The sequence below is a fragment of the Petromyzon marinus genome, chromosome 9 (genome assembly GCF_048934315.1).
Source record: "Petromyzon marinus isolate PM22_M1 ecotype Great Lakes invasive population chromosome 9, UKy_Petmar_22M1.pri1.0, whole genome shotgun sequence".
Lineage (NCBI taxonomy): Eukaryota > Metazoa > Chordata > Hyperoartia > Petromyzontiformes > Petromyzontidae > Petromyzon > Petromyzon marinus.
This window is the reverse complement of record NC_133675.1, coordinates 16,099,363-16,113,785: the sequence shown is the minus strand read 5'-3', so window position 1 is coordinate 16,113,785 and position 14,423 is coordinate 16,099,363. Positions and strand designations below refer to the sequence as shown.

General features: G+C 48.6%; 1 protein-coding gene across 1 annotated transcript in view; it reads left to right on the top strand.

The window, feature by feature from the left end:
- The window catches only part of LOC116940443 (disintegrin and metalloproteinase domain-containing protein 8-like), an 84,774-nt gene that overhangs the window by 33,228 nt on the left and 37,123 nt on the right, over window positions 1-14,423 (top strand). The window contains exons 7-9 of the mRNA XM_032950277.2: window positions 3,692-3,757; window positions 9,965-10,036; window positions 12,946-13,115. Of these exons, the coding sequence (XP_032806168.2) occupies window positions 3,692-3,757; window positions 9,965-10,036; window positions 12,946-13,115 (308 nt within the window). The remainder of the gene's footprint in view (window positions 1-3,691; window positions 3,758-9,964; window positions 10,037-12,945; window positions 13,116-14,423) is intronic.

The following is a 14,423-nucleotide window of genomic DNA, read 5'->3' as shown; positions in this document are numbered from 1 at the left end:
GGTGGTGGGAATCTATTAAAACTAAACTAAACTATTCAACTATTTTTTATTTTACTAGGTAAGGCCCACTGAGCTAGTTAGCTTTTTTTCAGAAGCGACCTGGCTTATGACGTGGAAATGTATAGCAGTCAAATACTCTAAAAGGACGTTCATTTTAATTGTGGATGGAAAATCGGAGAAAAAGCCACACAACTACGAGGAGAGACATGCGAACTCCAAATATAGAGGGCTCAGGGTCAGGATCGAACCCACGACCTCCTGTATACCAGGCGAGGTCGTTAACATCTTGCCACCGAGTCACCCAAACTCTCTAGTGGCGCCCAAACTCTGTTGTACGGCTGACGTTTGATATTGAAGGTGGCGCTACCCACACCTTTCAGCCCAGAGGCACTGGCCAATCCTAAATTAGGGGTGGGGCAATAAGGGAGTTCCACCTCAGTATAATGCCATCCCCGCACGGTTAGCCCGTCCCAAGGACAATACCAAGCGCTCGGGGCTCCTTATTCACCGTGCTGAGTGAAATGGTCCCACGAACAACAGAACCATCCAACCAAGGATGTAGAAGCCACATTAGCCATGCAGTGCAACGATTCTAATTCAAGTGCCTCATCCGCTCCGCCGTGTGATTTGTTATTCCCCCGGTAGTACGCGCTGTCAGCGCAGAGAGTGTGAGCATCTGTTCTTTGGATTTAAATTAACTCCGCTTGGCAGTCTTGGCCGGTAGACTTTGAAGCAAGCGTAGCGACGTGTCGTGAAAAATCCGCGGAGGGCAATCGAATACCATTTTTTGCGAGCTAGCGAATATTTTTTTGAGTGCAGTGGAGTACTCTTGAGCCTACCTCAACTCTTGCCTGCAATGACTCTCTCTTCTTGTCGAGGATTGGTCTCACAAAGATGACATCGCATCGTGTACCGAATGTGCACACTTTGTGTATTCCTCTTTAACCACACGTGGCTTCTACGATTTGAACCGAAGTCTCGGGACAAACATTATTTAAACATGAGCACCTCTGAGCCACCCCGCGTGTTGCCATGTCGTGACAGTAGAGCATATGCTCTTCGAGGACAAATATTATTGAACAGTTGTTCAATATTTATTTATGATTCTAACCACACAGCCAAAACATTGTGTACGTCCTGTCTCACTTAACCGCTGCCTGTGACCCTGGCATGGGGAGTGATAGATTACACTCCGCGCATTGACCCAAAATGCACTTCCCAAGGTGGTTGGTAAGTGAATAAATGCACGAGGCTACACTTTGTTGTTGTGGCTGTGATGACCCCGCCTGCCGTTGAATGTGCGGCGAGTGGCGCGTGGTCTGGAAAGACGCTTACAATTATTGGGGACTGAGTGTGGGTTTTTGGTGATTCTTAATGTCCACTGTTCCTGAGATTCCTACCCAAGTCAGAAGTGGAAGTGCGTCCTTGCCAAGGTTTTACGTTCGGGTGGTACTGAGTGAGTGAACAGCGTAATCTTCTTTGGTTCTTTCGGTAAAGTCACGTGGAATGAGAATAAAATAATAAATTGATAAAATAAAATAACGCAATAATATTCTCACGACGTTTCGGCCACAACACAAGCGGCCTTCACCAGACAGTCTCGTCCCTTCACCTGATGAAGGCCGCTTGTGTTGTGGCCGAAACGTCGTGAGAATATTATTGTGTTATTTTATTTTATCAATTTATTATTTTATTCTCATTCTACGTGACTTTACCGAAAGAACCAAAGAATATGAAAAATTGCAGTCACGAAAGCTTTAAATCGAAATTGAACAGCGTAAATTAAGCAATTTGTGGTTGGGGAAATCTCTGTCTCTCAAAGGCAAATGAAAGCCTCTCGTTATCAAGCGGTTTTAATAATTTCCTCTCGTTCTTTTGCAGTGGTTATAATGTCTGGTTTGATTTGCATACAACCTGGTCTTAGGGAAAGCCTCTTCCAGCGTCACGATGAATAACTTTGGCCAAAGTGTGTCTCCTTGTCTGAATACTCTTCCAAGAAGTGAAACATTGGGCGAAGAAAATCGAACAAAATCTGATGAGAGTGCAGAGAAGCGTGGAGAGGTGTGCCTTTGGAATGACACCGAGAGACTTGACGAGGAGCATTACGGTTCAGAGAAGGAATGCTTGGGGCAAGTGCTGTTACCGAGCGCCTGTGAAGGCCGGCGCTGCACACAAGGGCGGTGGGTGGCCAGCACCACGCCCGGCCGCCTTTGTATCCCCTAGTGGCGCCATATTCACGTCCCACGAATTAGTATTTTATCACCCGGAGAAAATATGGCCAGTCGACCTTCCACCCGACCACCACTTCAACTTGCACCCTTCCGATAGCGAGCGTTGCATTCCAATTAAAGCAACAATCGACTGGTATTACATATGATTGTCGAATTATAATTTAAATATACTGGTGTATGATTATAGAATAGTGGGTCAAACACGAGATGTTTTCTTACCGACGGACAACGTTACTGCTTTATTAAGGTCGCATCCTGATCCAATCAACGTCACGTGATTAACAACATACATCTAAGAATATTTTCTTTCAAAAGCAGCGCACGATTTATGTTTGTAAAAAGGCCATGATCCAGGATGCCAAAAACAATCAACTATTTGAGTGTTCTCATTTACAACCTATGAGCTTATTGCTCGGAAATCCAAAAAAAATGAAGTGAAAAGGGAATTTTTGGAAAATAAATGTTTTTCTTCAAGTGAATGTTATTTTTCCAACAGGAAAACAGTTTAATTATTTAACTTTTTTCACTGGGGGAAATGCTTGCGTGTACTTTTCAGCTCCTGTTAATTGTATAATTGTCCCTGATTTTGATCCGTACATCATATCTCTCGGGCAGTATTACACTGAGAGACAAAGCGAGAGGGGCACGTGGATCAGGGAGCGATGATTTACAAAATGAAAATGAAAACGTGATTGTGAAGGGAAGTTTACAGCGCCAGAAGGGACGGGAGCCATATCTGGTGACAGAATGGAATGGCAGCCAATGGAAAGAATGTGCATGAGAGGAAGACCACTGCTGAGATGATGATGGTGGTGGTGATAGTGGTGATGGTGGTGGTGATGATGGTGGTTGTCGTACTTCTGTGAGAGCACTTTGGATGGTAGTATCCTGGCTTGCACTTACTTTTACGCACCAAGGGAGAGGGAATTACAAGAACATAAACAGCATTCTTTTCGGAAACGTTTACAAAACATTTTAAGTTGTTTGTGGCCCTGTGCGGTACGACAATTGAACTGTTTGAGAACTTGCGCGATTGCAGTCGTCTCAGAGAGATGCCAGCGTTGGTTTGAAGTCTGCACAGGTGTACGGCAGCGGTAGAGTTTATCGCCCATCTCGTTCAGCGCCACAATCACCCCTCTTGTGTTCTGAGCTCTTTATACGTGGACTAGGACGACGGATGGGGTATTGCGGTGGCATCGGCTTTGTAAAACAAACACTTTCAGGGAAACTGAAAGCTTCAGAGTTCTGGTGGTTCTATTAATACCGTGGTACCCTCAATTTCATCACATGCCAATGAATGTTACAATGAGCTTTCCTTGTAAAGGCCGCATACAAAAGTAACGACTCTGAGATGCGTATGGAGACGTTATGACGATAAGAGTGGGTGGTTGGTGGTTGTTCTAGTATCCAGACGTATGATTTGCTGATGGTAGTTGGTACCCTGTCTATTGTGCGCACAGGACCCCGGCTGGGTGCTGCAGGACACCAAGTATGTGGAAATGTTCATGGTTGTGGACTACACCAAGGTGAGCTGGAGACGCGCACCCCAAGGGCACACGCTCAGTCAACAACACAGTCACTCACCCACTCACTCACCACACTGTAGGTCCCAACAACACAGTCACTCACTCACCACACTGCAGGTCACAACAACACAGTCACTCACTCACCACACTGCAGGCCCCAACAACACAGTCACTCACTCACCACACTGCAGGTCCCAACAACACAGTCACTCACTCACTCACCACACTGCAGGCCCCAACAACAGTCACTCACTCACCACACTGCAGGCCCCAACAACACAGTCACTCACTCACCACACTGCAGGCCCCAACAACACAGTCACTCACTCACCACACTGCAGGCCCCAACAACAGTCACTCACTCACCACACTGCAGGCCCCAACAACACAGTCACTCACTCACCACACTGCAGGCCCCAACAACACAGTCACTCACTCACCACACTGCAGGCCCCAACAACACAGTCACTCACCACACTGCTGGTCACAACAACACAGTCACTCACTCACCACACTGCAGGTCCCAACAACACAGTCACTCACTCACCACACTGCAGGTCACAACAACAGTCACTCACTCACCACACTGCAGGCCACAACAACACAGTCACTCACTCACCACACTGCTGGTCACAACAACACAGTCACTCACTCACCACACTGCTGGTCCCAACAACAGTCACTCACTCACCACACTGCAGGCCCCAACAAACACAGTCACTCACTCACCACACTGCAGGTCACAACAACACAGTCACTCACTCACCACACTGCAGGTCACAACAACACAGTCACTCACTCACCACACTGCTGGTCACAACAACACAGTCACTCACTCACCACACTGCTGGTCACAACAACAGTCACTCACTCACCACACTGCTGGTCACAACAACAGTCACTCACTCACCACACTGCTGGTCACAACAACACAGTCACTCACTCACCACACTGCTGGTCACAACAACAGTCACTCACTCACCACACTGCTGGTCACAACAACACAGTCACTCACTCACCACACTGCTGGTCACAACAACACAGTCACTCACTCACCACACTGCAGGTCACAACAACACAGTCACTCACTCACCACACTGCAGGCCCCAACAACAGTCACTCACTCACCACACTGCAGGTCACAACAACACAGTCACTCACTCACCACACTGCTGGTCACAACAACACAGTCACTCACTCACCACACTGCAGGTCACAACAACAGTCACTCACTCACCACACTGCAGGCCCCAACAACAGTCACTCACTCACCACACTGCAGGTCACAACAACAGTCACTCACTCACCACACTGCAGGTCACAACAACACAGTCACTCACTCACCACACTGCAGGCCCCAACAACAGTCACTCACTCACCACACTGCAGGCCCCAACAACACAGTCACTCACTCACCACACTGCAGGCCCCAACAAAAGTCACTCACTCACCACACTGCAGGCCCCAACAACACAGTCACTCACTTACCACACTGCTGGTCACAACAACACAGTCACTCACTCACCACACTGCAGGTCCCAACAACAGTCACTCACTCACCACACTGCAGGCCACAACAACACAGTCACTCACTCACCACACTGCTGGTCACAACAACACAGTCACTCACTCACCACACTGCAGGCCACAACAACACAGTCACTCACTCACCACACTGCTGGTCACAACAACAACAGTCACTCACTCACCACACTGCAGGTCACAACAACACAGTCACTCACTCACCACACTGCAGGTCACAACAACACAGTCACTCACTCACCACACTGCTGGTCACAACAACACAGTCACTCACTCACCACACTGCAGGCCCCAACAACACAGTCACTCACTCACCACACTGCAGGTCACAACAACACAGTCACTCACTCACCACACTGCAGGTCACAACAACACAGTCACTCACTCACCACACTGCTGGTCACAACAACACAGTCACTCACTCACCACACTGCTGGTCACAACAACAGTCACTCACTCACCACACTGCAGGTCACAACAACAGTCACTCACCACACTGCAGGTCCCAACAACACAGTCACTCACTCACCACACTGCTGGTCACAAAAACACAGTCACTCACTCACCACACTGCAGGCCCCAACAACAGTCACTCACCCACCACACTGCAGGTCACAACAACACAGTCACTCACTCACCACACTGCAGGTCACAACAACACAGTCACTCACTCACCACACTGCAGGTCACAACAACACAGTCACTCACTCACCACACTGCTGGTCACAACAACACAGTCACTCACTCACCACACTGCTGGTCACAACAACAGTCACTCACTCACCACACTGCAGGTCACAACAACAGTCACTCACTCACCACACTGCAGGTCCCAACAACACAGTCACTCACTCACCACACTGCTGGTCACAACAACACAGTCACTCACCACACTGCAGGCCCCAACAACAGTCACTCACTCACCACACTGCAGGTCACAACAACAGTCACTCACTCACCACACTGCAGGTCACAACAACACAGTCACTCACTCACCACACTGCAGGCCCCAACAACAGTCACTCACTCACCACACTGCAGGTCACAACAACAGTCACTCACTCACCACACTGCAGGTCACAACAACACAGTCACTCACTCACCACACTGCAGGCCCCAACAACAGTCACTCACTCACCACACTGCAGGCCCCAACAACACAGTCACTCACTCACCACACTGCAGGTCACAACAACACAGTCACTCACTCACCACACTGCAGGCCCCAACAACAGTCACTCACTCACCACACTGCAGGTCACAACAACACAGTCACTCACTCACCACACTGCAGGCCCCAACAACAGTCACTCACTCACCACACTGCAGGCCCCAACAACACAGTCACTCACCACACTGCTGGTCACAACCACACATTGCTAGGCTGTAATCACCCCCCACCCACCCCCCTAAATTAATTAATTGCCATTATTAAAGTCATAAATCAATTATTTTTGCCCTTGTGCCGCACGTAAACTTTATATTTGCGTGAACTTATAGGGGCTACAATATCAAAACTATAAATAAATGTAAATTTCAAAATAATCAATGTTTACACACATTATTCAATCAATGTGTGTATGGAAAGCATAGCAATCAATTGTAATGAATGATTCATTACGTCCGTACTGGATATGGATTCAGCCCCTTTTCCAGAGCACATGGCAATGCGTTCAGAGCAAGGCGCTTACAAAATCTCGAGCCATTGCAGTTTTGACCACAGCTATTTTCCTTTTTCTGTCCCAGTTAACCTCAATAACTCCTCTGGCTTGGTGCGGGGTTACATCACTTAATGGCCTGCAGACTGCACTCCCGCAGAAATAGCCCAATTTGGCCGAACCTTGTCATAAAATAAACACACATCATGTACGTTTTTGTTTAACGTTTTCTGTATTTTATACCCATCTCCGTCACGTCACAATTGTTATGAAGAAAGCGCCACCGTTGTGCTGAACTCCTAACACAACATCCCCCGTAGACGTTTCCCCTGGGTTAATAATAGGCAAACAGTTCGTTAGTCCAAATAAACAACTGCCCCCCCCCCCCCCGCTATAAAAATGTCAGTGCCCTTCCTTGATCTTGAAAAGGCTTGGGCGTCTCGAGACACGGCGGCGTGTAAACATGTTCGCGCTGTGGCGGCGGGGTTTGCTGCGCGTTTCAGGGGGAAGAGGATGCCCAACGACTGCGGTGACAGCGCAATGCGCAGGCCCCGCCAAAGTGTGCCACGGCCGCCGTGACAATGTCAAGGGACCGCTTTGCTGACATTTCGTGCATTTGTAACTTTGTAAGTAGGGCCAACGAAACGCTGTGGCGACCGCCCTGTGTAGCTCCTCCTTCGGCACTCGTCGGCCAACCTTTAAACAGGATCGGCAAGAAAGTTTGGCACGCTGATATTGCCTTGCCTCTTCCACTGCTGTTTTGACTTCTGCTTAAGGTTACTTATTTCTCCATCCCATCAATATTTGTTTTATTTTGTGAATGACTTTCCCGAAGCTGCGTCATTCTTCTCAGTGGTACCACCGAGTTCTGAGGTTTTGTGTCAAAAGCTGGCGGCAAACCCAGCTCTACCAGACCTTCAAGGCTTGTGCATACTGTTTACCTACCATCCTTCAACTGATGCTGAACTCATGCTGTGTACCTACCATCCTTCAACTGATGCTGAACCCATGTTGTGTACCTACCATCCTTCAACTGGTGCTGAACCCATGATGTGTACCTACCATCCTTCAACTGGTGCTGAATCCATGTTGTGTACCTACCATCCTTCAACTGGTGCTAAACCCATGTTGTGTACCTACCATCCTTCAACTGGTGCTGAATCCATGATGTGTACCTACCATCCTTCAGCTGGTGCTAAACCCATGCTGTGTACCTACCGTCCTTCAACTGGTGCCCAACCCATATTCCTGTGTGGGACTCCCCTTGCCACTCAGTCAACTGTAGATAATCATTTCTTCCTGTCTCTGTGCTTTTGTCAGCATCTTCAACTTCCTCTGCTTACTCTAGCTAACAATCACTCCCAACCCGCCACAAGCCTCGGGCACGGATGCTGGGCACTTGGGTCTTAGTGTCGTGGCCAACAAACTTGATGCCAGTGGTTATTGATGGGTCCCAGGAACATTCACATTTGTCAGCAGGAAGTGAGAATGTGGATGTAGTAAACATTATTTTTTGTATTTAGGAAGTGCATAACACACTGGCTTGTGAGTATGAAATCCGACTTATTGTGATAGTTGAAATGGATTTTGACAGACTTACATGAACCACTTGTTTAGAAGAGTACAGATGTCTGAGTTACCGTGTTGGTCAGAGTTGAACTCTAACAACGCGAACAGGAAACGAACGTGTGACCTTTGAATAAGAGGTAGCTCAGAAATGTCGCGTGGCCAGAAATGGTTGTTGGACATAATGAAGGAAGGTTCGTGAAGGGCCCAACGCGTGCGTATGATGGAGGAGGGTGGTTTACTGAGACAGGCGTCGGAGTGGCTCCGAGAGGTCAGCGACTGAGAGGAAGGCCAAACTCCAGATGGTAGGCGACCGTGAGAATGGCCCTTGAAGGGCGGGTGTCAACTTTACGACAGCTGTGATGTATAGAGGAAGGAGGCAATGGTGAGGTGTGGTGACATCAAAGACGTTGAACACGATGACCTCTTGTCTGGAAAGTGTGCAGTGTTTGGACAAACGTGGAGCACCGTGGTTATAGACCGAGTTACGTCATCGTTGTGTTCTGGTTATCTCGTCTTCCCGTGACTCGATCTGCTCGCCCTGAGCTGTGCCCTTTGTTAAACAGCCTGACGGAGCCTCGGCAATTAACACCGAACCCTAACGGTCCTTCAGATGCGTTCCGCACGCTTTGAGATGCACCCCTGCGGCCGTCTGGAACGCTCTTCCTTCCGATATTAGGGAGCCGCTGGAGCCAGCAACTTTTAAATCTAGATTGAAAACTCATTTGATGTCAAACTGCTTTTTTGTGTTCAGTTTGTTGTCCTTTCCCCGCACCTCCGATTAGCACGGTTGGCTACGTACGGTGCGAAAGAAGTTCTACATGCATGCGCACGATCTTAAAAATGTCTCGTATTAATTTATGCATTTTCATAGTTTGTGCGTATCGCACAGTACAGAAGTCGCTGCCCTCACGCGTACTCGATGTGCGTGCTGCAAGGCCACGTTGCTAAGTAACAGGAAACGTATTTGTACAAGACTACATTTTTTACTCTGAAAGCTGCGCATTGCGGATTTCAGAAAGAAAAACAAATCTACGTTAATTTGTTTTTCTTTGTGCAGTCATTTATGAGCGGTCAGGCTAAGGCCGTCGGACGCATTGGAAAAGTTTAGCAAAGTTTATTCAGGGGTGGCTTCCTGGATTCAAACCCAGCGGAGTGCACTGCAATGGGGCGAAAGCCCTTCAGCCACCATCCTGCCAACTCAGGCATCACAGCTGTCATGTACGGCGTTTCATATTGCTTGAGTGAATGTCTTCTTATGAAATGAAGAAAAAACATATATTTTACAATAAATATCGGCTTATATGGAAATGCGGACCTCTTTTGCTTGACACTTCATATCATACGTTGTGCAAGTTCACCGAAGGAGCAGCTTTTTCGCTGTCACGTTTGCCGCGTCTGAGCCGAGCGCCGTGTTGCTGTTGCTGCCGGCTCCCCACAGTACAAGATGCAAAACAAAAGCCTGGAGCGGGTCCGACAGCGGATGCTGGAGGCTGCAAACCACATGGACAAGGTACGGTCACAGTTCCACAGTCCGTGTGAGTGTGCAGGTCCAGTTCGGAAGCTCCTGTCCGCCACCAGCCAGGGGATAGCGGGAGCCGTAGAGAGATGCACGATATGTATGTAACGTCTCTTTATACACACTCAAGCACCCTTCTCTATGTTTTACTTTAAGAATGGTGAACCGCTCCGTAACATGTGGACCACTAACTTTTGTACCGCTCCTCGTCGATTGTACATCCCCACCGAGCTGCGAGAGCCAAAGCCAAGGCGTGAAGCTATCTCCTCCCTCGACTCCTACAATCGTCGGAGCAATGTTTCACAAACTCTAGTCCCGCTAACCTCCCCCCAAAACTACCGGGTGTGCGTACAACATGCAGTTGACCTTTTGAAAGCCACGATCACCGTGCAGAGGTGCCCGAAGCCCCCAAAAAACCCAAGCGGCCAGAGACCAACAGGCACTGTCCACAAAGCGACGTGGTGTGGCCTGCAGTGCTACGGATGGACACAGTATGAAGGCGTTGAAAGAGTCAGTGTGGTAGACCGAGTTCTCAGCAAGGGCGGAAGGAATCAAGGAGTGCAGTTCGTGGGAACGGTAACCACATGCTGTTCCCTTGTGCAGCGTAATGAGTTGCCTGCCGCGTGTCTTTCGTCTAATTACTTCGGCTGTTGCTACATTTATCCGCAGAACTGGAGTAGAATAAATAATGTGGACAAAGTGATCTGATGGTTTTGTTGTGCGGTAATCGGTAACTGCTGAGACTAGCAGCTCAATACATTTAATCATCTGGTTTATCATCACACAACTGCCTGGTATTGAATCCAGGTTATCAGCGGCGCTGTTCCCTGACACAGGATATGATGAAAGCTCTGAGGCTCCCAGCCACTCTTGAAATGTAATGTACATTTATTAGTGGAACTGTCATTCTTACAGTGGGAGCCAGCCTCCTTACAGGACATCAACCCTTTGACTAAGAGAGCTTTCGTCTGCTTTTAAGAGCACGCAATAGAGTGTAATGGTACATGTTTACAAACAAGGGTCTACAAACATCAGTGCCTTTAAGAAAATGTGTTGGGGCACGAAGGCCCAAGGGCAATTGACTGGTACGGGACAATGTACAAGGCTCGGCCAGTGAGCAATTCCCCCAAGCAAAAGCACACTTAGCACAGTGCATCGCTCTGTAGTCATTCCCTTCTCGTTGTCTCTCGTCTGCCACCCCACAATCGTCACCAGCCCCCAACCACACATCAAGCCACTGTGGTGCTGCTGTGTGTGTCAGTGCTGTGTGTGTCCCTGCCGTGTGTGTTACTGTTGTGTGTCCCTGCCGTGTGTGTTACTGCTGTGTGCTACTGTGTGTGTTACTGTTGTGTGTCCCTGCCGTGTGTCTTACTGCTTGTGTACTACTGTGTGTGTTACTGTTGTGTGTCACTGCCGTGTGTGTTACTGCTGTGTGCTACTGTGTGTGTTACTGTTGTGTGTCACTGCCGTGTGTGCTACTGTTGTGTGCTACTGTGTGTGTTACTGTTGTGTGTCACTGCCGTGTGTGTTACTGCTGTGTGCTACTGTGTGTGTTACTGTTGTGTGTCACTGCCGTGTGTCTTACTGCTGTGTGCTACTGTGTGTGTTACTGTTGTGTGTCCCTGCCGTGTGTGTCACTGCCGTGTGCTACTGCTGAGTGGTTCCGGGTGAACGCATTGAACATTCTTTCACAATCGTACATTCTGCAACACAAGACTGTATTCCTTCTCTCCGAGCCATTTCCTGGCTGAGTGGTAGCATATATTTCGTAATGTGTGGAGGCTTACTCTTTGCCCACATCATTACAACATCCTTGAGATCCATGCTGGACGCCGGCCTTGAGATCTAGATGTTACAGCAACTGAAGCTGTATATGGGGCTTGCGATGTGTGTCCTTCGGTGAACTTCATTCAGAGCTACTGAGAGCCCCACTTGCGAGAGAGACTTGGTGGAAGGCACGAGTGTGGCCCCCAGCTCAAACAATCATCGGGCGCTGCTCATCAACTCATGGGAGCCCCTGTGAATTCCACATTCCCATGGGAATGGCCACTGATGACTTCTAAAAAAAAACTACGGATTTCTATGTATTTTTTTTATTTGGACGAAGTAGTAGTTCTGTAATATCAACTTCCACAGACCATTCTGTAACATGGCATGGTCCATTGTTGTGCAACACAGCATGGCGCCCATAGCACAGCTGAAATAGAATTGAGAAAAGGCAGAAACACAAAATCCAGTGACAACTTCTCATGCCGAGTCTGCCTTGAACTCCAATCTTGTGTAAGTATCCACAACTTCTTTGGTTGTAATGATGTTTAACCTGAACAAGTTCACGTATTATCTGAGTATTACATACGGTATATGTATTTACACCTTTATCTCCCTGTATATACAAACACTCAGCTACGTGGCATTGAATAAAACCAACAGCCAGGGATTTGCGTCAATTTCATCTCCAAAATAGCAATGATAACCCGCCGTCCACATTGTTTGCCCTGCAGACCGTTCCGTCTCCAGCAGCGCTTGCTTAAAACGATAAGGTAAATAAAAGCCGGAGCGTTTCGCTCTGTCCGAGTCTCATCAGCACGGCGTGGCCCGCCCACGTTGTGTGTGCGTGCTGCGTGTGGCGCGTGCTGTGTGCTGCGTGCTGTGTGCTGCGTGTGCGTGCTGTGTGTGGCGCGTGCGTGCTGTGTGCTGCGTGCTGTGTGCTGCGTGTGGCGTGCTGTGTGCTGCGTGCTGTGTGCTGTGTGTGGCGCGTGCGTGCTGTGTGCTGCGTGCTGTGTGCTGCGTGTGGCGTGCTGTGTGCTGCGTGCTGTGTGCTGCGTGTGCGTGCTGTGTGTGGCGCGTGCGTGCTGTGTCCTGCGTGCTGTGTGCTGCGTGTGGCGCGTGCGTGGCGGGCGCAGCTGTACCGGCCGCTGCGCGTGCGCGTGGCGCTCGTGGGCCTCGAGGTGTGGACTGCGGGCGACCGCGCCAACGTGAGCGCGGACGCCAACGCGACGCTCAAGGGCTTCCTGGCGTGGAGGCGCCGCGAACTGGCCCCGCGCGCCGCCCACGACCACGCGCAGCTCGTCACGTGAGGGGCGCGCTGCGAACCGTCGTCGTGCGAGCGTTGCGGAGCGCAGCAGCAAGTCGCAAGGCACCGCAAAGTGCTGCGTTCGGATTAAAGAATGTTTATTTATACCGCGGAAGGAATCCGGTGAGCTATAAAGCTCTTTGTCACAGGTGTCCAGTTGGAGCACGTGGTAAGAACGTGAGAACAACAGACAATGCAAAAAAAAAACATGACATTGGTGCAAAGTACAATAAATTTTGATTTAAAGCTTTCGTGACTGCTGGGATTCATATTCTTGGTTCTTTCGGTAAAGTCACGTAGAATGGAAATAAATAATGAAAATAAAACCACAGCAAGAAAAATTTCTTGCTGTGGTTTTCACACCTGATGATGATTGCTTGTGTAACAGTCGAAACGTCGTGAGAATTTTATTGTTTTATTTTTTATTATTTTATTCTTTCCCTTCTACGTGACTTTACCGAAAGAACCAAGAATATAAGTACAAGAAAGGTTAACAAATGACAAACAAACCTGAACCATCCCCATCCTACCAGGCAAAGCCCACTGGGGTATGCACTTATATTTCAGAAGCGACCTGGCCATCACGAATGGTGGCAGCGAAACGAAGTGGTCCCATCACATTGACATTGAGAACATTGCTCAGCGGAGCGCTGCATTGCACAGCACGGCAATGTCACAGCACATGGCAGTGCGGGGCTGTCAATGTGCTGCATCGCACAGCGCAAGACCTGCGTTGTATGGCACAGCACGATGGTGGACGGCATTACACACCTGCGATTAGCACGGCTGGCTATGCACGGTGCGAAAGAAGTTCAACATATTCTTTGGTTCTCTCGGTAAATCACGTAGATAGAAAAATAAAAAAAGTGAATAAAAATAATAAAAAGATAAATAAAACACGACGTTTCGATCGCAGCACAAGCAGTCGTCCTGATGACGACCGCTTGTGTTGCGATCGAAACGTGTTTTTTTCTTTTTATTATTTTTCCATCTACGTGACTTTACCGAAAGAACCAAAGAATATGAATTCCTGCAGCCACAAAAGTTTTAAGTCAAAATTTAAGTTCAACATACGCACACACACACACGTGTGGCACGGGCATTGAAGAGTAATTACGCAGTGTACCCATGTTGCATAGTGTTCATGAAAGACAGTCGTGCCCGTGGGGCCTGACCGGCCTAGGCTATACAAGGAGGAGCGTATTATACATGGCTACAGCTACGTTAATATGTAGCCATAGCTATATCCTAACGTATTATACATGGCTACAGCTACGTTCATATGTAGCCATAGCTATATCCTAACGT